The 27,917-nt window shown below is 36.5% G+C and overlaps 2 protein-coding genes and 1 long non-coding RNA gene across 3 annotated transcripts; 2 read left to right on the plus strand and 1 right to left on the minus strand.

The window, feature by feature from the left end:
• The first annotated feature begins 2,999 nt into the window (after positions 1 to 2,999).
• Positions 3,000 to 4,297, plus strand: LOC147511195 (uncharacterized). The gene is made up of 3 exons (XR_015216954.1): positions 3,000 to 3,128; positions 3,333 to 3,477; positions 4,061 to 4,297. It is a non-coding gene; the product is annotated as an uncharacterized LOC147511195 (long non-coding RNA).
• A 6,378-nt stretch (positions 4,298 to 10,675) lies between these two features.
• On the plus strand, positions 10,676 to 12,243 carry LOC147511196 (uncharacterized). Its single transcript, XM_086598389.1, has 3 exons — positions 10,676 to 10,832; positions 11,049 to 11,495; positions 11,612 to 12,243. Exons 1-3 carry the CDS (start codon positions 10,676 to 10,678, stop codon positions 12,241 to 12,243), a joined length of 1,236 nt encoding a protein of 411 aa, XP_086454515.1.
• Positions 12,244 to 24,338: 12,095 nt separating this feature from the next.
• Positions 24,339 to 24,863, minus strand: LOC147511197 (uncharacterized). Its single transcript, XM_086598390.1, has one exon. The coding sequence runs from the start codon at positions 24,861 to 24,863 to the stop codon at positions 24,339 to 24,341; it is 525 nt and encodes a 174-aa protein (XP_086454516.1).
• Between the last annotated feature and the right edge of the window lie 3,054 nt (positions 24,864 to 27,917).

Genomic DNA, 27,917 nt, shown 5'->3' on the forward strand with positions numbered 1-27,917 from the left:
CAAATATGAAATTTCATACATGTTTTTTCTGACATCTGACAGGTGACACAGGTTATGTAAATAAATATGAATATAGATGTAAACATGAATTCTAATAAACTGTTTTCTGGCATAGCTATGAAAATTTGACAAACTCACAAACTAATCAGGCTCATTTCTTGCATTACATCCAGAATTCAAAGATAGTATCCAAAAGTTTCATCCGGAATTCAAAGACAAATTGACATTACATCAAAGATCAAATATTTACTTCCATAATTCAAACAAAATTAGTATCCCAAAATGATCCACCAATAAAACGCAACACATTATCTCATGATCTTCTTTCTTTGGTATGTTACAACTATGTCAGATGGAGCTAAGGGCACCAACTTATTTCCAATCTTGAACTTATGCTTCTCCTTGCACCAACTTTATTATGGCGTGGCTTGCTTTTCTAACTTTTTTTTTATCCACCTTTCCTTCAACAAAAACCATAAAAAAAGGTTTTGCCAAAAGGAGTTTCTTTCATATTGGCAATATGAACATCTCTAATTCTTCCTCTGAACTCTTGGAAAAGTGCTAGCATAGGCAAAATAAAAGAACAGAACACCTTGGTAGAGCTAGTAGGTTTTACCTCCTGTTGCAATAAGAGGCTGTAATAAATAACTCGATCTGTTAAACTAACATTTCAAAATTTACTTTCACATATGAAAATACAAATTTACACAGCAAATAAGGCTATGCAAGTAAACTTTTACATATGAAAATAGAAACCAAAACAGTACTGATGAATGCATACATATGCAAATATGAATTTTTATAGCATTCTTGTTCTGACTTATTACATCTGCTAGGCTATGTTAATGCCAATTTACATATGTGGATAATAATTATTACTAGATCTATGACTTCCAATGACTTTACTCCTGATGCCTCATTACCAACTTTCTTCTTTCTTTCTTTCTTAGAATTCGAACAGTGCTTCCTTTTAGCTTGTTTCTCTCCTTCGACTATTTCATCAATGTTGTCAAGTGAAGCTTGAAGAATAGTTTTAGTTTTTTTTCTTCATTTTTTTTGGGGTTTTGTTAATTTTGAGTTTTAGATCTGAAAATCTGGGTTGGAATGGTTGGAATGGTTGTTAATTTTGAGTTTCAAGTTTGCAAGAAGAGAGGATGTGGCGAGAAGAAAGAGAGAAGAGAAATTTGAGATCTTTAGTCAGTTCGGGTGTTTTAGAAAAAGAGGGGGTTTTTATGTGTTAGTACATAGTGACGGATTTTTTATGCAGGATGTGTATGGACCAGGGAGATTAAACCCAAAATCTGTGTTTTTATGTCTTACCTAGTCCTATTTACCACAACCGCTCCCCTCAATCGAGCTGAACATATACATCCGTATGCCTCACACACATAATGGAACCACACTAGCACAATTATCCTAAGCGGGATGTCACATACCAAAGTATCCCCTGCACGAACTATGTGAGTAAGCCTTTATTAGGTGTAAAATATCATGTGTTTCGTTCTGAATCGGCGACGATATAATCGAAGCTATCATTTGGCTACAAGACTCCAAATTCCCTTAAATTCACATTCTCTTAAAAAAATACTTCCACATTTATCACAAGAGTTGTGAGAGAGAATTTGTGAGTTCAATTAGAACTCTTGTGTATTGTTGAGTGTTTGTAATTCGTTCTCTCTATTATATTAGTAATTGCTTATATCCTTTTGTTGGTGGATGTATGCTTTGTCGAACAACATAAAAATATGTGGTCTATTTTTCTATATTCTTCATGTTCGTTGATTACCTTGGTAAATAGTTTTAATTTATTTACTACTTTTTGTTAGGAGTTTAATTGTTTGTCAATCTCATACACCTCTATTGTTGATTACACGTTTCCACCACACTTGTTGTTAGTTTCTCGCTTCCGTTGCATTGAGTTGGAGTGGTTCACTCCTTTTTGGGGCACAACAGCTAGATATAACTACAACACTTTTTGTACAATAGTTTATACAACACCTTTTTTTAAGTTGAACTAAGAGCTAATACTTTGTGGGCTGTATGATCTTATCACTATAAAGATCATATCCACAAAATTTGAGTTCATTTGGAAATCTCTACCCTTTTCAAAAGTTAATTTGAAAATGTGATTTTTTTTAACGGTCAAGATTTAAAATTTTGCAACCCTATTTTGGCATCTTTAGAAATTTCCAAATGAGCCCATTTTTTGCAAGGCCGCGTTATCCATGGTGGAACAATGACATCTACAAAAAATCAAGTCGTAAGTAAATTTCTAAAGTGAGATATAGGCCATTGTATAAAGTATTGTATAAAAAGTATATATATATATATTATGGTAGGGCTTATAACAATTGAAGTAGGGGTGGCAATTTTTGACATGATGTGCTAATCCAACACAACAATAATGAGTTTGGATTGGCCGTAATTGAATTTAGATCAATTAGGATTGACCCACCAAACCTGTTATAGAAATGGGTTGGGTTTGGATCAAGAAGTTAACCCGCAACTATACCCGTTTAGTTGTTGAGATGGATTGTGTCAACAACCCGACTGCCCCCATATAACTTGTTTAGTTGTATTTATTAAGTATTTTGAACTTTAATTACCTTTTCTACGACTAGTTTTAAATTCTTTTGTTATTCAGATTTTGGAAGACAATTATGCTATTCCATTTCAATTGATATGTAATTGAATATGTATAGCTTTTGAGACTTAAAGTAGTATATTTTTCTAGATTTGTATATTTAATTTTGGGGCGCGACTACAACACATGGCCCAGCACAAAAAAAAGTTGTGAAGTCATCTCTTATTAGCTGGATTGGAATGGCGTGGGAGAAAAAAAAAAAAATGAAATAACACCAAGAAATCGCGAGAAAATAAACAAATTCTTCTCTTCTCGTTTCTCTATCCTCATTTCCCCGATAAAATCAAACCCAAAATTTCCACCCCAAAATAATCCTATCATCAAGGCTGCTTCAATTCTTTCGCTCCAAATTAACAAACTTTGATTTTCAAATCGTATATTCTCTTGATTCAAAGAAGCTCGGGTCAAGATTTGATAAGCTGAAGAAAGGAAACCAGTGAAACAACAGGGTGTGGAATCAAAGGAGGAAAAGAAACAACGGAAGGTAAACATCTAGTGAATATTAAGCCCTTTGATTATTTTCATTGTTCTTATATATGCTTACTTTCGAAGTTTGATTTTTAACAAATGGATATTTGACTTCTGAACGATATGATTAGAAGATATCAAAACATTAGCTTGCTTGCACCTTTGAAGTATAATATTTTGCAAAGAGTATGTGTTTTCCATTGAAATTCTTCTTGTACAGGCTGCTGTAAAGGAGGAGAGGCGAGAGGCAAGAAGAGCAAAGAAAGAAATGAAAGGTATCTATAGGTGTGAAGGACAACATGCTCAGAAAGTCGCTGCATTTTCGGGCCCATCAACCATCCATCTTATGTAAGATCACTACATGGGTATGACTTCTATCTTTTTATTTATTGCGAGTTGGCCTACAATTGTTGTTTGTGTTTCTAATTAACAATCATTGCCTTTTTGTGTCACTAGATATTATTAGGATTTCCAAAAACCACTTCATTGGACACAAACCCTGCTGTAGAAAATATGATTAACGTTATTCGATTATGTCGATCTATGAAGCTTGGTTCATTTTCTAGCAATGTATTTTCAACACCAGAGTTAACACTATAGAGCATTCAATTTATGAATATATGAATTTGCACAGGTACAGGTACCTCTACAATTACATTTGATTGCCCTTAATTGAAGTTGTGATATGAACTCTTCTTATGAGTTATGAGAATGATATTACTCCAGAAATCAATCCTCGGCCTAACTAATAGAACCAAGTACCGAAAAATTTAATGGAGTGATTGTCAGCGATTATCCTCCTTTCCTGTTGTGGATAGCGCGCCCTTTCCTATTCTATACTTGCTATGACTTTAGCATTGCAAGAAAAGTGTTCTTATGTGATACTGTAATAGTACATATAGCTTGTGGATTATGAGATTTTGATCTCACTTGGCCTATCTTTTGCAGTTCATTAGGAATTTTCAAGAAACATTGATCAAACTGGGAGTTTTATCAGCTGAGAAGTGTTGTTGCAGCGTGCATAGCTGCTAGGCACGAACTTGGGAGAGTAGAAGACACGTTACGAGTCACCAGAAACCAATTTTCTATGAACTCTTCTGATATGACAGAGATTATATATCCGAAGGTGGTTACACTTGTGCTCGAGAAAACTTATTGGATATTATATGTTCTGATGTTAAGTCTTTATGTACTTGTATTACGAAAAAAAATTGTTGGGTCATTGCACAATCTTCATTAACCAAATTTGGATATTATCCAACTTTTTAATCCATTCGAGATTCTACTGTTAGATTCTTATTATTTAAAACTTCCAATGCGAACACTAAGTCTGGATGTTGTACGTCCCTACATATAGGGTAAACTTCAATAGCTCAGCTAGTGTACGTTGTTGTGCTAAAATTAAATGTTTAAGTATATATTCGAAGATAATGGATGAAAGTGGAAATCAGACTCTATAAGGAGTATAAGGGGACTCTTTTTGAAAGGCTGCCTAACCGTAAGTTTGGAAGGCCTCCTCTAAGGAGCAACTCCAATTCTTTGTATTGTCAAAGTTGCAGAGAAACACAATGTGAATAATGTGTGATAAAAACGAGCCAAAGAATAGAAAGCTACAAACTATCTCAAGAGCTGCAAGAAACAACCAAGACAGGGAACTAAAAACAGCGTATTTACATTAGAATTTAGAAACCATTAACTGGAAACATAATCCCAAATATCATTAAGTGAAAACCATTAGTTGTGAACTATTTACAAAGATCGAAAAAGGTAATGCATTGCGAGGAAATAGCTCAACTTCTTTCTACTAGTCATATACAAAGATCAGACAGAACTCAGCTTGCATAAGTATCCTTAACTCTGACAGAACTTCTTTCCCACACCAGAAGCATGTTTGCGTTGGCAAATCGTATAATTAAGAGAAATTTAATTCACTAGGCAAAATATTACAATTGTCATATTGAATCACTAAGACTCTTTTGAAAAAAATATACTCAGACAACATCAACTATGAAACCAAAGTTGTCATGAGTATAGTTAGCCCTTCCCATCCATTTACAAAATAAACCTATGAACAAAATGTTATATTTTGATCCATGACAAAGTCAGCTGTCTTTTTCGCCAAAATTAATTCCAAGCCATTTCTGCCATTTACAAAGCGCACCTACACGTGAAAATAATAGAATCAATATCATAGATACACCAAATACACTAGCTATTGCAGTAATATAGAAAAAAACACATACAAAACAAAAATAATTTGATTCTTTTAGTTTTAAGTCAAGTGATTACTAATTACAAAGTCACAACAATGAATCCTGAAAGACGGAAAAAAAATGGTGTAAGTAGAGTTATACTATGAACAAGTTTTACTGTAGAATACTAATATAATCACCTACAACATACTGTTGAGATCAATGCTTACAATTCCATGAGGTTGTTGAGGCCTCAAGAAAATATGTTCAAAACTTCCCTGTATAATAACAAAAAAAAAACAGTTACATATATGTTTGTATTAAAAATTTTGCCACATGCAAAGGTTTATTGATAACAAGCGAATTTAATTAGAACTTCAAATACATGTTCAAGTTGGTGAATTCCTCTAGTGGATGTCGCATCATGTTGTATCTCAAAAGAATTTCCGACCAGAAAGGACTCCTATATAGTCACCATGGAACCATTTATGTATCTAGCTATTATGTCAAAACTTACACTGTTTTATCTATTTAAGTGAGAAGGTTGTATGGTACCTAACTCAAATGGAAAGGTTGATGACTAGGCAGAAAACTACGAGTACCAGTCCCAAAATACTCATAGCAATAGCAAAAAAAATTCAATATAATAACGTGTACAAATGCAGCAACAATCACTGGCAAAAAAAAACAATTATAACACTAACCTGATTAAAATAGGGGAGCATCAAGTCATGACTGTATCGAGATTGTTGTTCAGTATCAATTATAAGGTCCTACGAAATCCAAAAGAATATTGTTGAATCAAAACAATAGCGAATGCTACTAAATAAAGTTGAACGCAATTTTAGTTACCTGACTGAATGTGTGGAAATCTGAATCTCTTTCGGTAGCCTCTCCATTTGAGATTTCCTTTCCTTGAGTTTTATTCTTTTTGGCATTTGGCTTTGCTTGAGTACTTTTCTTATTGCCTTTCCTCGTCCCATTTTTCCCCTTATCAAGAAACGATGTAAAATCCTTGGGTCGACCATTGATCTTCACAAAAGGTGGATCAAGTAATGGCTTTTGAATATGGGCAACTGGGTTCTTGTTTGATTATTTTTCTCCTTTTCAATTTTCAGTTTTTTCATTCTGCTCCTCCAAACGTAATGATATATTCCTAAGTGCAGCTTCAACATCTCATAAGGTATTGCGTAAACCTTTCATTGCCACTTCGTATACTTCATCAGGCGGTGAAGCCTTACATGCAATATTGACTCCCAATTTGCAAAGTTTGCAATATTTACTTGTTTTACTTTCTTGACGACTCACTTGAATTTCTTCATTTATGAACACCACCGAACTAGATTTTGCTTCTCTTGTCCATCTTTTGAGTACATGCTATTTTGGGAGAGTTTGAACATCTTCAACCAAAAAAATATTCAAGATATGCCTACACAAATAACCTGCAAATTCATACAATTGGCAGCTACATTTTGCACTCATTGTAGAAGGCTCAAATAGGACGGTGCGAGCTACCTGACTGTGTCCTTCCATCCACACTTTGTAGACACATTTTGTTCCATGCTCATCAACTTTCCTATGGCGGTAAAAAAAACCTTGATATAATTGCTCTTGAAACTTACAAAAGATACTTCTTGTATAAACTTCAGCTGCCTCCTTCTCAATTTTAATGTTAAGTCTTAAAACTGTCCTTGCATAAATGGTGGCATAATCTTCCTTGTTTTATTCCTCCCGCCTATCCAAGACAGCTAATTCATATTGTTTAACAAACTTAGAAAGAGCCATACCTTTTGTCAGATATTTATCAAAGTAAGAGTTGATACTTTCATTCCGTTGGGTCGTGTACATACCTGCAAATATATAATTAGACCACAAAGAAATTATTCAAAGAAAAGTGATGTAACTACCATTGAGATAACCAACACGAGAAAAAAAAAAAACAAAAGACAGATACAAGAAATGATATACCTACTGAAAATAGGTCACGTCTGTAAGCTGATGACCACTTTTCTCGCTTTCCAAATAAATTTTCTAGCCACTTATTCTCTTTTAGATTGTACTTTTCAAGCATTACCTCCCAATTATGCTGAAAATCTGCAATAGTCTCATAACCAAATAAACACTTGTAGAAATCCCTAAACCGATTTTCTTTTGAGACAAACTCATGAGCCAAATGTTTCCTTGCATTTCTAATTATATGCCACAAACAATACCTATGATGAGTACCTAGTAAAAATTTCTCAATAGCCCCTCCAATGGCTGAATCTTGATCAGTGATGATAACTTTCGGCTGTTTTCCATACATTGATTCCATAAAAAATTTCATTACCCACATAAAAGACTCTTCCGTCTCAAAATATAGCAATGCACCACCAGGTAATACTATTTGGAAATGATGATTTATACCAACAATATGAGCAAATGGCATACCGAAATTGATTTATTCCATATGTAGGATCAAAACAAAGAACATCTCTAAAATAATAGTAATCCATCCTCGACTTAGCATATGTCCAAAAAAAATTTGTCATACGCCCTTCTAAGTCAATTTGTATCGAATAACAAAAAGCAGGATTATCCATTTGTTGTTGTTGAAGATGATCAAGCATAGCTTGTGCATCGCCATTGGCAAGGTCCCTTTGGTATTTTGTACTCAAATAATTACTTAAGTCTTTCTTAGGAAATCCCATATTTTGAATCCCACCGGCTTCGCTAGCCATAAAGCTAGCCATCAAGCGTCCTCTAATTCCTACTGAGTCCATGGTATCCACGATAATATGTTGGCTCGGGTCAATCTGTCTCTGTGATCGAAGCAGGGGCTTTTTACTTGGAGTGATGACATTATGGTTATGATTTTTAACAACTTTAGACACGATCCATTTTTTTTCATCTTTTTTTTCTAAGAACAGCCATCATTGCCTTACAACCTGTCCTCGTATCAGCTTTGTTTCGCTTTCTCTCTTCAAATCGCTTGGCTCGAGAATCTGGCATCCCTTCAAAAGAATAGCAAAATGTCCAACCATTAATTTCTCTGGTTACTCTTGATCTATTCATGGTGTTCTTTCGAACACTAAAACCAATGTGACCAGCATAATTATTGTAAAACACATATGCTTCTTCAAGGGAATCGAACTCCATTCCTTCACATGGAGAATATATATTCATGTCTTTTTCAATTTCATAGACTTCATCACCAATAACACCACCGTGAGGTTCATCATCTTCACATACATCACCCCATTCAACTTGTTCATTTTCAGTCATATTGTCTTCACATGCATCACCCCATTCAACTTGTTCATTTTCAGTCATATCGTCTTCACTTGTAGATGATGATAAAACTATATGAATTAATTGCAAAAAAAATCAAAACTTGCAGCTGAATAATAAATTCAAAGCACAAAAACATCTTTTATAATTTAGGAAGAGAGAGACAAACTATCTAAGTAGTTAAATTAATACTAAAATTACCTCAATTAAACTATCATTAGACAGAGATGGGGAGATTTGGTCGGAAACTATCGTTAGACAGAGAGATAGACAAAAGAGAGGTGTGTTGTTTAGAGCGCTTGTTTTGGTTTTCATTTCTATTCCTGTTCACGCCCATTCACCCTTGAGATATTAGTTTCACTTTAGTGCCACATCGTTATGATCCCAAGCCAATCAGGTGCGACTTCGTAAAAAATTTATGTACTGGGCCATGTGTTGTAGTCGCACCCTTAATTTTGTGATAGAAAATTGTGAAATGCTAGAATTTTTTTGCATAGGGTTTATTTGTGAGTTCGATATGGAATTGACCGCTACCATAGCGGGCCAGCCAGTGGATAACTTGTTATATAGGTTGGTCAGACTTGGATTTGATAAACTCGAGCTTAGTCACACAAACCGTGCAACCCCACCTTCGCTCCCGCTCAAAATCCGCGCTCTTGCGGTTTATTTCAAAAAATGCTATAAAACCACGATCTAAAGATTTATAAACCGCGCTCTAAATATTTCGAGACCGCGCTTTTATAAAATCAAATCCGGTGCTTTCAAAAACTAAAAACCACGTTTAAGAAAATGAAAAACCCAGCTCTGTTAATAAAAAAATGCGGTTTCAAATGGTCAAGACCGCAATCTTGGGGATGATTTCACAAATTACTACAACAACTACTTGATTAAAACTAAAATATGATCTCCTCATCTACCTATTTTACCAAATATCATACTTCTGGAGAAAGGGGAAAGCTTTGAACTGTTGAAATTGATTATTGAATAAGCTTTTTTTGTCATGATAAAGAGCTCAGCATCTTGAGCAAGAAGGTAAGTTTCTTCTTCTATTTATTACATGCTTTTCAGTTCTCACGGCACTAGTGCACTTATTCTTCTTCTTTCTATTTCGATTTTAGTAGTGAAGTTTGTCACTTTACAACCCCACTACACACTTCATAGCTTTTGTTTGGCTTTGTCTTCTTCCTTATGCAAAGAAATAAAGATCACACACTAAAAAATACATTTGGCTTTGGCGCCATTCAATAGAATAGCATTTAACACTTCATTTATTACCATTATTGTGCTGACTTGTGAATTTGTAAAATGAAAAATTATTTACACTTTACACACTTTGTTTTACCAATTTTATAACACTTTACACTAACATATAGTTATGTAAAAATGGTGTATACTAAAATGGACGAGTACGAGCAAATCGATCCAATTTTTGTCAACAGTCTGAACAATGAAGGTCATGGCGATAAAGATGAACTTTCATCCACCCCTTTGAAAAAGTATGTGAAGTTTCTTGAAGTCCGAAAGGGTGGTGCCTGCAAGTGGATATGCAATTTCAAATGTAAAAAAGAATCCTTACACCGGTACATATTCATGTATTAGAGCTCATTTGATTGGCTTGTTACCAGGTTAGAAAGCCCAAGGTGTAGTACTTTGCTCAAAAGTAAGTAAAGAAGAAAGAGATAAAATGAAGAGAGAAGAAGAAGAAGCTAATAAAGTTCATGGAGGTAGCAAAAGGCATCCTATTCTAGTAACTCCAATAGTTCCTCCAGTTGGCAACACAAGTTCGAGTATTTTGGGTTTGTTTAAGGTGAATGCAAGGAACGATGTCACTGCAATGATATGTAGTTTCTTCTATGCCAATGGCATTCCCTTCAATGTACCAATGTCTCCTTTTTGGTTTGAAATGGTGAAAGCAATAAATGAGGCACCAAAAGGGTACAAGCCTCCAAGTTCAGAGAAGATAAGAACTACACTACTGGACAAGGAAAAGTACAAGGTTGAAAAGGCTTTAATGCCTTTGAAAGAGCAATAGGCAACACATGGACTGTCAATAGCTTCTGATGATTGGACCAACATTAAAAATCAGACATTGATCAATGTGATGGTTGTTTCTGGAGGTAGAGCAATGTTTATTACTGGTGTTGATTGTTCCGGCGAGGAAAAGACAGGTGACTTTATCGCTGAACTTTTGTTGACAGCCATTGAGCGTGTTAGTAGATATAATGTTGTCCAAGTTTTGACTGATAATGCTTCAAACTGTAAGAGTGCTGGAGAAATTATTACTGCAAGGCACCCTCATATTTTTTGGTCTGGTTGCATGGAACACACATTGAGCTTATCGATGAAGGATATAACTAAGACAAAGGATTAAACATCGTTATCCTTTATTAATGATACTTATGAGCATGCGAAATCAATTTGTTTATACATAAAGCATCACAATATGGCTTTGTTCATCTTTTTCACCTTTTCAGCCATAGAGGTGATTCAAGTGAAGAAGACGAGATTTGGCTCTCACTACATTATGTTAGAACGAGTTGTTCGAGTGAAAAAACATTTAATTAGTTTGGTTTTAAGTGATGAGTGGGAAAAGATCAAGAAAAGTCGTTCAAAGAATATTGAGCATAAAAAAGTGAAGAAAACAATATTGGACGATGAATTTTGGGAAAAAGCAAAGCTTATATTGTCATTTACAAAGCCAATTTGGTTAATGATTTGCTTTTGCGATTCCGACAAGGCTGTGATTAGTGAAGTATATCAAAGGATGGGTGATATGTTAAGTGAAATTAAAAAGGCTCTACTTGATCATTGGGAGCTAAGTGATATAATGGAAGACCTTATTAATTTTAGGTGGGAGAAGATGAATCGTCCATTGCATTGTTTGGCATATGTGCTCACCCACACTATTACTCCCAAGCTTGGTTGAGAGGTACTTACTTATTTTCAGTAAATGTTTTCCAATTTTGTTAGTTATATAATATGGTGAAATAGTATTTAATTACTTGTATGTACTTGTGCGAATGATATTCTTAATTAGGTGGCCCTCAAAGAAGAAAGCATCATGCTGATCCATATGTTGATCAACTTTATTTGAATGTGGTTGAAAGAATGGTTAGTGAACCATTGGAAAGGGTAATGATAAGACAACAACTAAGTGACTATCTTAGCAACAAGGGAGGAACATTTGCTCAACCTCAAGCAATTGCAGATAGAGTGACAATGTTGGCATTAGCTTGGTGGGATATGTATGGGGTAACAACACATGAACTTCACAACTTGGTACTTAAAGTGTTATCCCAAAGCGTTAATACTTCTTGTGCAGAAAGAGCTTGGAGCACTTATAGTTACATTCATAGTGTGAAGAGGAACCATATGAATGCTGATCATGCTGAATCTTTGGCCTTTGTTCACTATAATCAACGACTTTTGTCACGTTATAGGGCTGACTATGAAACTTACAAGAACTGGGATGTCTATGCTAATGAAGCTCATTTGGAGAATGACATTGAGGGTATTGAAGAAAGGGAGCACAACTTGTTGTATGATGCTTGTGTTGCCTCACTTGGAAACATTAATTTGTCTTCTCAAGCTGAAGGGTCCTCAAGCAATGCTCAAGAACAAGGTCAGCATGAAGAAATCGCACGTGGAAAGAGATCACGTGAAGGGTGATTGAAATAGTTGACCTGGTCTCATTTTTTGTTTAGATTAAAATCATTTAGAAATTGCTTTTCTTTTGTCTAATCTTTTAGGGATAAAACTAATTAGACATTCGGACACATGACATGGTGTAAATGTGTAATCCCTTTGTTCAAGTGTTACTGACAAGATTGGTGGGAACTTATATCTTTTTGTTTTCATTTTGTAAACTTATATTATTCTCAATCTTTTGGAATCAATTACGTACATCTTTTTGTGATATATTTGTAATGTCATGTTGTAGCCAAGACGCCAAGTATTAAATTATGGTGAAATTAGTATATTGTAATACTTCTCATGATCTTTGAATAGGTAATTTGGCACTAATGGGATGCTATCTTTATATTTTCTTTTGCATACATGTATCTATTTTAATATACTTGTATAGGCACTCCGTATGCGCTCTAAAAATGGGAGCTTCTTGATTTAAGCGCTTTGATGCTCTCGCTCCTGCTTCTGCTCTCGCTCTCGCTCTACGGTCTGGTGACTAAGAACTCAACACGGTTAGTAGTTGGGTTGGTTTGGGTTTGCTCTCCTAACAGATGACAGATGACGCGAAGCGTTGCCACCCACAAGTTGAAGTGCTGATCAAGTGATCAGCAATTCAGCACCCTGGTCAATGCAATACAATTGGACCACATACAGCTTGTAGATAACCTGTGGCTTTCTCTTCTCAAGCCAAACGATACACATGCTCATTGCTCAGCAATTTGGACCATTTAACTTCAATGAATATGGTCCAAAAGGGAGACTCGTAACCATTTGATTCTTGTGTGTATTTTCCACCATTTCAGTTCCATTATTGTTAACCAGCAATATCAACTAGGAATTGTCTTGGTAAGGGATCTTTCATGGGTTACTATCCACTGGACCATTCTAATCAATCATGGTACATGAGGATCACGATCGTTAGTGATAGTAGATTATCCAATGACGCAATACAGAAGTCAATGACCTACTACTATATGTTGTTTATATTTTATACGATTTGTTTTTTCAAACTGATCCTCCATTTCAGTCCTTAACCCTATCTATTTGACTATCTCTGCGTAAAGGTGTTCATTAATACAAAAACCTCTTTTAAACTACCAATGCAATGAGTTTCCAGAGTGCAGTACATATATACACTATGGGAAGGGGTTCTAGGGACATATCGTATTTTAACACCTAAACAAATTTAAAATTGTTAGGGCATTTATAAGTTTTGGATTAGGTTAATTTTTTGTAGATATGATTTCCTAACTATTCTAAATATTGTCACAAATAATCAAAAAAATAAAAAATTTATAAATTTGACAAATATAGTATAAAAAAATGGTGAAAATGAACGGTCTACAATTAGCCAAATTTTGTAAATTGTTAACTACATTTGGCAAGTTTAGAATTTTTTGATTTTTTTGATTATTTGTGACAATGTTTAGAATAGTTAGGAGATCATATCTACAAAAAATTAGTATGAATAATGTTAGGAGATCATACACTATTGAAAGAGTGCATACTGTTAAACTTGATTGTGTGCCTCAAAATTTTAGAAAGTTTCAGCACATAACCGGAATACTAGCATGAAATCAATAGCAAGTATATGACACACCGAAAGGCTGAAATGATATTTCACGAAGTCTGGAAACCCGGCAAGTTGAAAGCCATGACATATTCAGAATCCGGCTACTGTAGGTGATACCGTGATACATTCTGAGATAGGCAGCAAATGAGTAGTACATTCTATCGTTCAATAGCTGAGTATCTGACTATCTGACATTTCAAATCTAGTCCATGAATTTCTTCAATAGCATTTTTACCCGCACAGTCCCACGTCAGTCCTATAAAATGACTAGTGTGTAGTGACGTGCATCTGAGAATGGTTGCAGCTTTCATGAATGATGCACGTGCTCAGAAGTAGTTTTTTCAGTTGTACTGGGTTCTACTTTTAGCATGTCAGTTACCTACCACGCACCAAAGTTCTCTTTCAGTCCTTAGAATATTCCATTGAATAAACTGGGACCGCCAATGATTAGAATTTAGAAGGAATCGATTCAAAGTCATCTAAGCTGCATTTATGGACTGGCCAATAATTTATTTATAGAGTTGATTCATAGGCCATGGTACCGAGCATTGCTGATTTGCTGGTTTCATCCGGACGCTGTGATATGATACAAGCCCTAACTTAAGTGTGAGTTTGAGTCATGGGGACCAAAGCTTGGGCGACTGGTTGGGACATAACTTAAGTTATCCCAGTGATCTAGTACTCCATTTATTGCCGCGTTTAGTTAAATAACTTTTGGTATACTTCTCTTATCCAAAACCCCATCGATGTTAGTTCCTTTTCGGGCAAAAACCCCATCGCTGTTAGTTCCTCTTCGGGTAAAATCCCCATCGAGCTCAGCAAGGATTTCCTTTGGTTCGTTTATCCTTCACTGGCAAAATCCTCCACTGGTTTACAGTGTGAGTTCGGGAAAGATCGCTTTTTCTTGGTTGTCTCTTGCAGGTAAAATCCTTCACTGATTGACAGTGAGAGTTCGTGCAAGAAATCACCCCCCTTTGCTTTCCTGTGACTCAGTAAAATCCTCCACTGTTCGACAGTGAGAGTTCAAGAAGGAAGGCAATCAAGCATGGACCTTTATGAGTTTGAAAACCCTAGTTTGGCTAGGCAAGTTGATTCTGATGTGGAGAGAGTTTCGACTTGTATGCAGGGTTCTGTACCTGAAACAAGGCAGACGACTTTTGCTGATATAGTCTTCAATGCCTCCTCAATTGGTGCTGAATCTTTAGCCCAAGGAGCAAGTAGAAATGTCATGGTAACACAAAACCAAGGAAGCACATATGCGGATATGATAAGACTATAAAGGATAACCATCCAGCTATTAAACTTCCTATAAGATCTGTTGAAAAAGGCATTGAAGCTTGTAAACTATCTTTAGTGGGCGAGTTGATATGAAACTAACCTTGGACAAAATCAGATCGGTAGTCAGAACTAATTGGGGATTAATTGGAAAGGTGAAAATTTCACCCTTGGAAAAAGGCTATACCAATTTCTATTTTGAGAAAGAAGATGACGATAACAAAATTTTATATGGAGGAACATGGTATATAGAAGGACAGCTTCTGAGGTTTACAAAATGGACACCAAACTTAAGCCCAGACACATATCGCCAGACATCTGCCTCTGTGTGGGTGAAATTTCCAAGACTCCCCCTCGAATATTGGGAAGTTGAAACTCTAATGTCAATAGGAAGAGGACTGGGAAGCCCAATTAGAGTTGACGTCAACACTCTTGAAAGAGATAGCAGATATCACGCTAGTGTAATGGTGGAAATTGATCTGATTGAACCAATCCCATATAAAATCTCAGTGGAAGTGGTGGAACATGGCATTGAATTTTGGCAAGAAATACAATTGGGTAAACTTCCAAAATTTTGCACTCATTGCACAATGGTTGGCCACCTAACTGCTGAATGTAGAAGACTACGATCAGAAAAAGGGAAGGACCAAATTCCAAGCCAAGAGAATGCAAATGCCCCAGCTGGGCCTACACCTATACTCTCCAAAAGCCAGCAACGCAAAATAAAAAGACGAAATCATGCAGTCGAATGGAGACCACAAGGAAATACAACATCACAAGAAAATGTTGAGGAAGCACCAGCAGTAACAGACGTTTTGGTAGAAACGGCCCCAGTGGAGACTACACCCCCTCTGACTGTAGAGGTTTTGGAAACTCTCCCAAACCCAATAACAGATATTGTTGCTATTCCACGGCAGCAGGCCAATATAGTGAATCCCCCACTCAAACTTGTAATGCTTTGGTCCAGTTTGTCTCAGATAATTCCAGTATATCGCAAGAAGAATCGATGCAACTCTTGGAAATGGCAATGGACACTAACTTTCCTATCACTATTATGAGAGCTGACGTCCCTTTTCCTATAGGGGAAGAAATTCTTTATGTTATGCATCATAGCAGATTTTTTGCTCTCGAAGAGGATCCTCAAAGCGTTCTTGATTCAAGTGAAATTTTTGAAGAAGAACATAACACTTTCAGGATGAAGTTTTATTGTCTTCAAACCTACTCCTCTCCCCTCCTCCAAGTACACCCTCGGGTGTTGTCCTTCGGTATTATCCCCAATCAAAGGATAGTATCTCAGCAGAATGAGAAGCTTGGAAGTTCTTCCAAGCAGCTGAATAGCAGCAAAAGAAAGGGACGGCCTATGGGGTCGAAGAACAAACGTCACTAATGGCTACACCTATCTGTGTGTGGAATGTGTGAGGAACCAATGATGATCAAAAGGCTAATGATATTAATAAAGTCAAGATAGAAAAAAAGCTGAGTGTGTACTGTTTGCTTGAAACGAAAGTTAGGCAGCATAAGTACGAGCGCATTTGCAATATGTGCTGCCCACTTTGGGAACATATGAATAATTATAGCAAGGATCCCTTAGGTAGAATCTGGATATGCTGGGACCCATGTAAAATGCATATTGCTAAGCTTATGGAGTCTGATCAATATATTCATTGTAAGGTTACTCACTTACCGAACAATGAAGTGTACTTTCTCAGTGTAGTCTATGCGAGAAATGCTAAAGTTGAATGACTGAAGTTATGGCAAGACATTAGATCCCTTCATAGCTCTATAAATCTGCCTTAGAATGTTGTTGGAGACATTAATAACATTTCTAAAGCAGAGGAGAGAAGGGCGCCCATGCATCTGAGAGAAGCAAGTGACTTTATTGAATGTTTAGAAGATTATGGCCTATCAGATTTATCTTTTAATGGATTCTTTTTCACATGGAGTAATAATGTGGATAGACCTAGCAAGATTATGACAAAAATAGACCGAAGCTTGGTAAATAGTCTATGGTTGGCTCAGTATCCATCATCTAAGGCAGAATTCCTCCCGCACGACATTTCTGATCATTCCCCTATTCTCATAGAGTGGATTGAGAAAAGCAGGAAAACAACCCCGTTTATATTCAAAAGTTGCTGGGTGGAGCAATCGGAATTTCAATCCATTCTTGAAGAGGTGTGGCAAACTCTTGTTTATTCCAATCCCATGCATATTCTCATGCAGAAACTTAAGCTTCTGAAGGAAAGGCTCAAGCCTTGGGCACATAAAAACTTTTCCGACCTCCATGGTAGAGTTATAAAAGCTATGGAGGAGCTATATGATATCCAAAAGCTTTTGCAAGAAAACCCTTTCAATCTACACCTTGGCCAAAGTGAAAAAGTTGCTCTTAATAAGTATTAGACTCTTGCTAGTGCAGAAGCCTCTGAGATTCAGCTTAAAGAAGAGGGTGAATGGATGTTGGAAGGTGACAAGTGCATTGCCTATTTCTTTAATATTCTTAAGGAAAAAAGAGTTAGAAGTGGCATCTGGTCCCTCCAAGATGATCAAGGAGACATAGTCCAAGGATAATAAGACATAATTAATATGGGAGTTCTATAAACGGATTCTTGGCACAAAAGGGGAGGAGATCTCTAGTCCAGTATTCTTCCAAAACTTACTAATCAAAGCCACAGTCAATGATTCATTTTCCTTGGACTCTGAGGTGACAGAAGATGAAATAAAGCAAGCGCTCTTTGAGATGGAGGACAATAAAGCACCGGACCTAGATGGATATACTCATTTTTCTTTAGGAAATGCTGGGCTACCATTGGTCTTGATTTTATTTTGGCAACTCAAAATGCTTTTAGATGTTGTAAACTCCCCAGAGGGGTTAATGCAACCCTTCTTTGTCTAGTTCCCAAAATAACTACCCATCCCGGGAGAAGATTTTAGACCAATTGCCTTATGCAACACTATATATAAGTACGTGTCTAAAGTTCTTACAAATAGACTGAAACTGGTGGTTAATGATTTGGTTTATCCTAATCAATCAGCTTTTATCCCTTACAGGACAATATCTTACTTTCTCATGAGCTTCTGCGAGGGTAAGATAAGAAACATGGTACTCTTAGGTGTTTTATCAAAGTAGACATACAAAAAGCTTTTGATATTGTTAGCTGGGACACTATACAATTTATGTTGGATACCTTCAAGTTTCCCCCTCTTATGTGCAAATGGATCTAGATGTGTGTTTTCTCTCCTTCTTATTCTGTGATGATCAATGGAGTAGCAGAATGATTCTTCCCTGGTGCCTGAGGCTTGAGACAAGGAGATCCTTTATCTCTATATCTGTTTGTATTGGTTATGGAAATTCTCAGTTGTATTCTCTTAAGAAGCATCAATGAGAAACGAGTCCAGTTTCACCCTAAATACAAAAGAGTGAAACTATCACACCTTGCATTCGCAGACGATGTCCTTCTCTTTTGCAAAGGGGAAAGCAACTCTGTTCTTGCGGTTAAAGAATGTCTCCTGGAGTTTGGAAAGGCAACTTGACTACACATCAATACTCACAAGACCACCATTCTTATTGGTGCCCTCAATCATCAAGATTCTCAATCGCTTGCTTCTATATTAGGAGTTGAACTAGTAAAACCCCCTGTCCGATACTTGGGCCTTCCTTTGATCTCGGGAAGGTTGGGCATAAGAGAATGCCAACCTTTAATTGAACGAGTCACCCAAAAGGTTATAAATTGGATAGCCCGACAACTCTCTCATGCAGGAAAAGCCATGTTGATGTCAATTCTATTATCCTTCCATATATTCTGGGCTAGAACGTTCGTTCTGCCGAAAATGGTTCTGGATCAAGTTAAGAAAATCTGTGCTCGCTTTCTATGGTCCTCTAATGGATTGCAGAAAGCCTTTCATCATGCTAGTTGGTGTACCATGAGTAAACCAAAAAATGAAGGAGGACTTGGATTTGCAAATCTTCAAAGATGGAATCGGGAAGCCTACTGCGGATTAGTCTTCAAAGTGGTGATCAAAGAGGAAACTATAAGGGTGGATTAGACTTGGAAGCACGACATAAAAAAATAGTTCTTCTGGATTATGACAACCCCGAAGGACTGTTCTTGGTCTTAGAGAAAAATTCTAGATGCTAGAAAGGATGCTATGAAGCTTATCAAGTATACGATCGCTAATAGTGAGAATACGCTGCTCTGGCATGATATCTGGTGTGGCAATTCTCCTCTCCTGTTCAAGGTTGAAGCCTTGTCAGTGTGGCAATTTCCTATGGATGCCAAGGTCACTTGTTTGTTAGATAATGGTTATTGGAATTACCACGTGCTTCAAATGCCGTCTTCTGATCTCAAGACTAAAATTCTCATTACCAGCATGTATAGGAATCTCCTACAAGACAATATAGTGTGGAATCCCCACCGGAGTGGTCTCTATACCTCTAGTAGCGCCTATACCACCCTCAGCCCAGTTGGAAACAAAGTGAGGTGGTATAATTTTGTGTGGGGAAAATGGGTTCTGCCGAGGCATTCCTTTACATGTTGGTAGCTCTTCTCCAACACTATTCCTACCCAAGACCGTCTGGTGTAAAGAAACGTCATTTTTCATTCTACATGCTGCTTATGTAATAGTAATAGAGAGCATTTTAAGCATCTGTTCTTTGAGTGTCCTTACTCCCAGCATATCATTTCCAAGATTAAAGAGGTTCTCAGTATCTCTACTGATTCTAGAACTTCTAATCGAGAATGGTCATCCATCTTTAGGCTCTCCAAAGGGCATGAATTATGGGAAGTATACAAAGTTTAGTTATGTGCTGCAGTGGACTCCATCTGGAAAGGGAGAAACAGGTGACACTTTCAGGGTTCAGGCAAGAATGCAATGGCACTGTTCAACAAGCTCGCACGAGACCTCAAAAACTACCTAGTAGTTCTGAAGCCTCAGGTAAAGGATTCTTTGGATGCTCGAGCTCTATGGACCAGAATGGGACTCAACTTGCAGTTCAAGGTCCTGGTGAATACTGGTTGCTCTTGGGATGCACCACCCTTAAATAGAGTTAAGCTTAATACTGATGGAAGCTTAAGCAGTAATGGTACTAGACATGGAGGGGCAATACGAGACAGCCAAGGTTAAGTTGTTGCGGCTTACACAAGGAATGGCGGAATGCAATCAGTACTATTCCAAGAACATCTAGCTATGGAAGTTAGATTAAAAAGATGCCTCCATGATAGGCTTCGGAAAGTGGAAGTTGCGTCAGATTCACTAAGGGCAGTAAACGCTATTAACAAGCAAGAGAAGCCCCCTTGGTACTGCCTGAATTTAATCACTGCCATTCAAAGTTTGAGTCTCCTATTTGAGTACATCTCCTTCAGTCATGTAGTATGAGAGACGAACATGGCAACAGACTATTTGGCTACTATTAGTCCATCACAGGATGCACATAATGTAATGCCTTTTTTCTTTGTTCCCCCCCTTGATAAGCCCCTTCATACTATTGTGGAGGAGTATGCTTAAGGAACAAACTATGTAAGAGATTCTTAAGTAATACAATAGGTGAGGCCTGCCAATCCCTAGCTTAACTTTTTTTAAAAAAAAAAAATGATACAAGCCCTAATCAGGGACATCATAAATTCATAACCAGATTCAACGTTTGGGGGCACAAAAGTATATACACCTCGTAATTGAACTAGGGGATGCAGTAATAGAACTTTTGTTAAAAAATTGGAACTCGTAATTGAACTAGGGGATGCGGTAATATAACTTTTGTTAAAAAATTGGAAGTGCAAATTCTTATAATCTGGCCATTTTCCTAGCAAATTACTTTATACAGTATGTTTTACAGAAAAAAATAATTTTCCTAGCAAAGTTCAATTATGTTTTACTATGAGGAACGTCAAGTAAAGGAAACAAAAAATAATAGGGTGGGTTAACTAGTATTACCCCCCACTAGATGAGCCAATTAAGATTTCCCCCTTATAAGATGGGGAAATTAGGGTCTCCCCTCTAAGTACACAAAAAAAGAAGTCAACTTGGGTGGGTTGACCATGTTTTTTTGTGTGTGTATTTGGGGGAGACCCTAATTTCCCATCTAGTGGGGTAATATTCATTAACCCTAAAAATAATAGGGGGTTTTTTAGCTCCCAAGCTAGCCTTACCAAAGAAGGTCAAGTAAATGCGAACTTTAATTGACAAGGAATCCAAGTCTAAAAATCTCAAAAAACAAAAACGAAAAGAAAAGGGAGTAAAACTCTAATAGCAAACTAGATCGATAAGCAAACAGCCTAATAACGCTAAGCTAGTTCATGCAAGTTTAGATAAAGGCACGAACTTAGATTGCTTGAAGGAAAATAAGGGAGTGGTTTAACTTGGCTCTTACCTCTGAGCAAGCAGTAGTTGGATTTTAGTCGGCTAAGCCCGCTCATCATTGTTGTTAATATTGTTAAGTGGTTGATAAGAGCCCAAAACTGTAGTTTTAACCCTGTAACAGTCATACTTTTAGACCAATTATGTGAGTAATAATTAAGAGTTAATACTTATTACGTGTTTTTATGCGTTTCAGGCTTCAAAGTCAATTATGTGCAGAAATATGCCATTTTGATGAGATAAAGGAGCAATGGTTGGTTGCTAAGGAGTTCGGTGATTAAAGGCCAAGATTCAAGAAGACAAAGCCTCTGTATAGCCCGGTCAAAAGATGAAAAGTCAAAGTCAACGCGGGCAGAAACAACACTCAAAATCAGCAGAACTTCCGAAGGCCGTATCTTTGGACTCAGACCTCGGAATTGGGCCTACCTTATGTCAAAACGACCGGCTCGGAAAGAGCTTTTCAATGGTCTAAGCCTTGACCCAATCAGAGGAGCAGAGGTGGACGAAAAGTCTGTTGAAGCTAGCTGCAGCTGAAGAGGCCTTTTTGGACTGGAAGAATTGGGTTTTGGGCCTGATTCTCTGGCCCAAAACATGGCTCCAAGCCCATGCACGATTTTTGGATCTGAAAACATATAAAAACAAAAGCTTAGTTCTTTATTAATGGTAGCTAATTAGACCTAAAAATATAGATAATTCTAGATCTAGATTTAATTGTTTTTAATTTAGTTTATCTTCAATTAAATTATTGTTTTAGATTAAACTCTTAGAATCATTGTTCTTAATTAGTTTGATAAATAGAATATATATTTTGTCAATTTCGATTTTGTCATTTCAAATTATAGATCTAGTTTTAATTCCTGTTGATTATCATTTCTGAGTTGTTAAATTAGATTGAAGTATTGTTAGTTAAATTAGTTAAGTTAGAATTTTGATATGATGTTTAATTATAATAATATGGGAAATGATGGTTTGATGAATCAAGGCTAAACCTCCATTAGAGGGGTTGATGAAGCCTTGATGAAATCTTAGTTGTATAAGTGTCACACCCCGAATTTCGACAGAATTCGGAAAAACATTATTTGTCCCCGACTCTTCGATTTCGAGGTGTGACGCACTCTCCACTCCCAAAAACCCATCGTCAACATTTCAAACTACAAAATCGTCCCACCCCAGTATCCCAGTAATGGCAGTAACGCCATTGACGCCGGTTCAAGCTTTCTCCAAGCTCCAACAGCACCTCCGTCCAGCCCCGACATCACTCAACCAATACACCAACACCCAATCCTAAACAGTTCAACTAAAATAATAACTGGCGGTTTTCTCCAGCCGCCATTAACACCTTTACAGAGCATCAGTAAAGCTCGAACAGCCCTCAATCCCCTCTACAACCAACTTTAAATACTACACCCCCGACATCCCAGTAATGCATACACTCAAAGGAGCCGCCATTGACGCTCTCTTGAGTTCAATGTCTGATTCTCGACGGTTTAACCCAAAATCGAATTCACTTTCGAAGTTTTAACAACTTCGACAACACGACGTCGAATCAAAACAATATAATGAACAGTAAAAAAAAACAGAAAACATTAAACAGTATACCGATATGCGAAAACTATAAATCCGGTGAACTAGCTAAATAGCTACTCACCTGAATTAAAACCCGACGAATCCTCCGTAGTCCGAACCGTCGCGCTCCACCGCTCGAGCAAACAAGCTTCAAGCTCTTCCTCCATTTTCATTATTTTATTTTTCTCTGAACCCTATTTTCTAGAAAAATGTGTTTATATACTTGGGTCCGAAACTCAAGCCCAACACAGACTCGGGCCCAGAAACCAGGCCCACGTGTCTCAAATCCGGTCCAGCGAATTTTGAAAATAAATAATTAAATTAATTAATTAAATAGATAAAAATGTATTTTTAAAATACGGGCGTTACAATAAGTGTAGAATCGTTGTAGAGTCTATTCCATTCTAGAAGGTTGTGTTTCGCCATGAGAATGGGTGGACGACCTCACATGCTAGTTATAATTGGTAGAAATGCCATGTTAATTAGGAATTAGAACGAGCAATTCTTATGGTAAGAACGTAAGAATTGGATTACAACAGTCTATGCTAGGTGATTAAGTTGGATTCGAGGTGGAATCAATTCCCCTCTAATTCTTTATCTAGATTCACATTCAGAATTCCGTAGCATTTCATTATTCGTAACTTGTTAATTTAATTCACCTCGTAAACCTCTCATTAGACTTAAGACTGATTAGTTAACTATGAAATCATTCCATGCTAGAGAACTAGGAGTGGAACAAATTTGTTACTCCACTCTATTTCGATAGAATTGAGAGTAGAAACTTTAATAAATATAGGCACGTATAAAGTTTTAGTTTACTTGCGTTTTGAGTTCATCGAACATTTCATAGGTAAATTATCTTTTAATGTCTTATCAGTGGTCAAACTTGAATAAGGCCTGACTAGGGCCCATGTAAACCCAAAAAACTCACCTTTCAATCCTTTCAAGAGCGCGTAATATGAAGTTGATAGTCGATACCATAATGACAAATTCTCCAATTTTTTGATAAATTTTCAGAAGTTATACGGGAGTTGTGGGCATGCCGAATTAACTTCGCCAATGATATAACCAACATTTAACTTGTTTATACAACATATCATTATGTTTATATACACTTTTATGACTTACTCGAATTGAGGCCTCGCTAAATGAACACTAAATCCGAACTTAATTTGTTAGTATGGTCCATACAAGTTGCACCAAAATTCTAGACAACGGATGCATGTGGTTATAAAAATTAGAAACTGTTATACAATTTTATTATTATTTAAAAAAAAATTAAGCTAGGGTTAGGCCGACCCCCACCTGTATTGATTTAACTATTTCGTACATAAATTTGTCTTCTTGGATCATTATTTACAACACATTGTAGTCTATGATCTAATGGAGGGACAAACTGTACAACAAAATTAGATGAGTCATGAAGTGAAGCTAGATAGTCTGCAGCTCGGTTCACTTCTCTATAGGCACGAGAGAAGGAGAGGAATGTGAACTTGGACCGTTTTATGTCTATAGCTTTAATCACATCAAGGCAGTACCAAGGTGATTTCTCCACCTTGTTGATTATTGCATTCATAGCTCTCGATGAATCAGACTCTACCTCCATTTCCTTGTAGCCTTCTACTATACATCTGTGTAAGCATGTGTCTATTGTTTTGATTTCCTGAAATAGCACATAAACCATGAAGCCACTGCCACTGAATCCAGCTAAAATCTGCCCATCTTTGTCTTTTTTTACCCCGCCTTGACCAACTACATTACTACTCAAAGTGCCATCAATATTGGCTTTCACTCGATTAACAATTGGTGGGCACCAAACACAATCTGTTTGCCTTTGCATCTTATATCTGGTAGCAATGTTAAGTCTATGAAAAAGATTTCTAGCCCTAATAGAGTCATTTAGTTCAGGTCTTAAGACTTGCAAATAGTTCCTTGTATCCCTTACCAGTTTCTCAAAAATCTTTTTCGCTGACTTAGTAGATTGCTAGAATCTGCGGGCATTCCTTTCCTTCCAGATGTTGTCAACTGATGCACAAAAGAAAACCTTGTATATTAAAGTAGTTTTAGTGTTGAATATCTCAAAGTTGTTGATGTGAGGTTCACCATAGATTGTTTAGAGTTTGAATGGTTGGGAGTTTTAGAAGAAAGGAAGGTAGTTTTTTTAGTTTAGGACAAGTGTTTGTTTACTAGTTATGAAGAACATTGAAATAAAAGTTTAAGTGGTTTAATGATTGAATAACATAAACTTGAAAGCAATGAAAGAAAATGATTGATTGAAGAAAGAACAACAAAGAAAGATGATTGGTTGATTGAAATATAAAAGCAAATAACAAGATTAAAATGAAGAACAATAAAGTAAAATGACTTGAATGTAAAAAACTAGAAATTAAATACTACATGACACTAAAATAAGTCTAGGTTCATTTTCTCTCCCTAACTTTTAGTTATTATACCCCTACTTTATGCAAGTAATTGATTTGCCCTTCTCCATTACATTTGAGAGACCTCACCTTTTACTTTATGTTTTTGCTTTTTAATATCTTCTTGATCAAGATAGGTTTTAGTGAAAGCTATCTTTTGTTTTAAGGACATCTATCTCTGGTCTTTTGAGTTGAGGACTTTGACTTTCAGCTATTTGGTTATGAGTCTTTGACCTTTGACTTTGAATTTGACTTTGACTTTTTTAGCACTTTTTCATAGCAACTTCTAGTCTTCATAATAAGCGTGATTAAGGCTCCTTTTGGTACTAAGATGCAGCTTTTATGATAAGTGGTTTGAATTTATCTATAACCTAAAAAAGGCAATAAAAAGTATGAGTTGTCTTTTCATTAAGTGTAAGAAGGGCTATGTCACACCCCGAATTTCGACAAAATCGGAAAAACATAATATTTGTTCCCGACTTTTCGATTTTCGAGGTATGATGCACTCTCCACTTCCAAAAAACCCATCATCTATTTAACTATTCTAATAATTTGAAACCAATAAAAATTTTAAATAAACAAAAGTCATCTTCATTTCCAAAAACTCACAAATCTAATTAAGTTACAAATTTCTTTTCAACCACGCTTTAATTATAGTTACAAATGAAAATACAAAAACATTATCTCAACTGAAAATCTATTGCACCTCAAGGGAAAACAAACATATTCTGTAATGAGGCGCTAACGCGAACCACAAGCAGCAATCAACCTTCTCCAACACTAATCTTGTCAAGACTTATCAACTGGGCTCATTTTATGAACACACCCGATAAGCAAACATGCAAATCGGGTCAACATTATAAACAATGCTGGTATGAGTAGCCTTAAAATACAAAATATACTTATACATATAAATACACAATCCATAAGGCAGTTAGTTCCTCCACCGAGGCGCCTTAACTTCCAACGACTAATACAATATTCTTAATTACAATAATTAAGGTAGGTAGTTCCTCCACTGAGGCGCCTTAGCTTCCAACTCAATAATAACTTGCGGACGAGATAATCAAGCCACTATTCGGCTATGCCAGAAGGGCCATTCAGATTTACTGAAATGCCAGAAGGTCCATTCAGATTCACTGAAATGCCAGAAGGGCCAATCAAATTACACACACCCTACACAGGGGCTAATCACATGAGTTGTGGCAGCTAGGTTCTAGGATTTTCGTTATGTAATTTATTCAAATGTCATACATTAGTATCTCATAACCATTTCACTCTATCACGTACCAAATAAATTATTGCACTAAGCCACCATATTTGGAAATATCTCAATACATCTCATAACAACTTTCATTCTTTCACGTGCCAAATAAATTATTGCACTGAGCTACAATCCCGTGGAAAATATCCACAAATATTATACTACCTCATAGTAGTATCTCACAGATATAATGATGGAGTGTTTACATTTATTTCTCAAAGATATTGCCTTTAATAGATATCCTAACATATGATATCATTTAGCAGAACAACAATTTCGACATACCACATAACGTCACAATTGCTCCAAACGTACCGCATAACATTTTTATAGCGTTTTAGGAAAGATCATGTCTCTTAAAATTTGTATCTCGTCACGTGTCATAAATTGCACAATATATCAACGTCAAATCTTTCTTAGATAATGAAAACCAAATTTATATAAGCTTCCATAGCATTCTACTATGGGATTAGTCTATAAAATTTATGACATAAAAAGTAACGTAAATAAACAGTCAATAGTCCACCATCAAGGCCCAAAACCAAAATCCAAGAGTCTAAACATCCTATTTATTCAACCTGACCCAATTGGGGACATAATACTAGCCCACAAAAATGAAAACCGGCCTAAAGAAATAAAAGAAACTGGCCCAAAACTTAAACTGAAACTGGCCTAAAACTTTAATTGGTTCGACCCAAAGAAAACAAAGGAATAGATTTTTGGCCCAAACAAAACAAGTCTAAAGCCCAAGCCCCAAGCCCAAGCGAATTAGAATTAGAACAGGTGAGACTGGGAGCACCGGATCCAAATCTCGGTCATCCCCTCCACCACACCAGCTCAAATTTCCGGCCACCACTTCTCCCTTCCTCATCTCATCGGTTTTGATCCTTGACAAAAACCCTATCTTTTTAACAAAAGCACCAACTTGATTTATTAACTCAATCTCCTACCTCCAAACTAGATATGGATCGCCATTAACGAATCCTTCAAGCTTTAAGAGCCGCCATTCCACAGCCCTCACACACAATACACTACCCCATCACCAACCTAATAATTTACCCACCGATTTGTTTCAATGGATTACTCGTTTTGCTTACTCGTTTGATTACTCAACAACATCAACAGTTCAAACCAAAAACCAATATTTTTTTATCTACCAACAATCATACATTTCAATAGCACCATAACCCGACCAACCCCCACTACCACC

Source organism: Coptis chinensis, chromosome 3 (assembly GCF_015680905.1).
Source record: "Coptis chinensis isolate HL-2020 chromosome 3, ASM1568090v1, whole genome shotgun sequence".
Classification (NCBI taxonomy): domain Eukaryota; kingdom Viridiplantae; phylum Streptophyta; class Magnoliopsida; order Ranunculales; family Ranunculaceae; genus Coptis; species Coptis chinensis.

Excerpts from the sequence above, each read along its gene's own strand:
- LOC147511196 (XM_086598389.1), top strand. The coding sequence starts at position 10,676 with ATGGTTGTTTCTGGAGGTAGAGCAATGTTTATTACTGGTGTTGATTGT. Across the intron at positions 10,833-11,048 it reads GACTGATAATGCTTCAAACT|CCATAGAGGTGATTCAAGTG; the intron begins GTAAGAGTGCTG and ends TCACCTTTTCAG. Across the intron at positions 11,496-11,611 it reads CACTATTACTCCCAAGCTTG|GTGGCCCTCAAAGAAGAAAG; the intron begins GTTGAGAGGTAC and ends ATTCTTAATTAG.
- LOC147511197 (XM_086598390.1), bottom strand. The coding sequence starts at position 24,863 with ATGCAAAGGCAAACAGATTGTGTTTGGTGCCCACCAATTGTTAATCGA.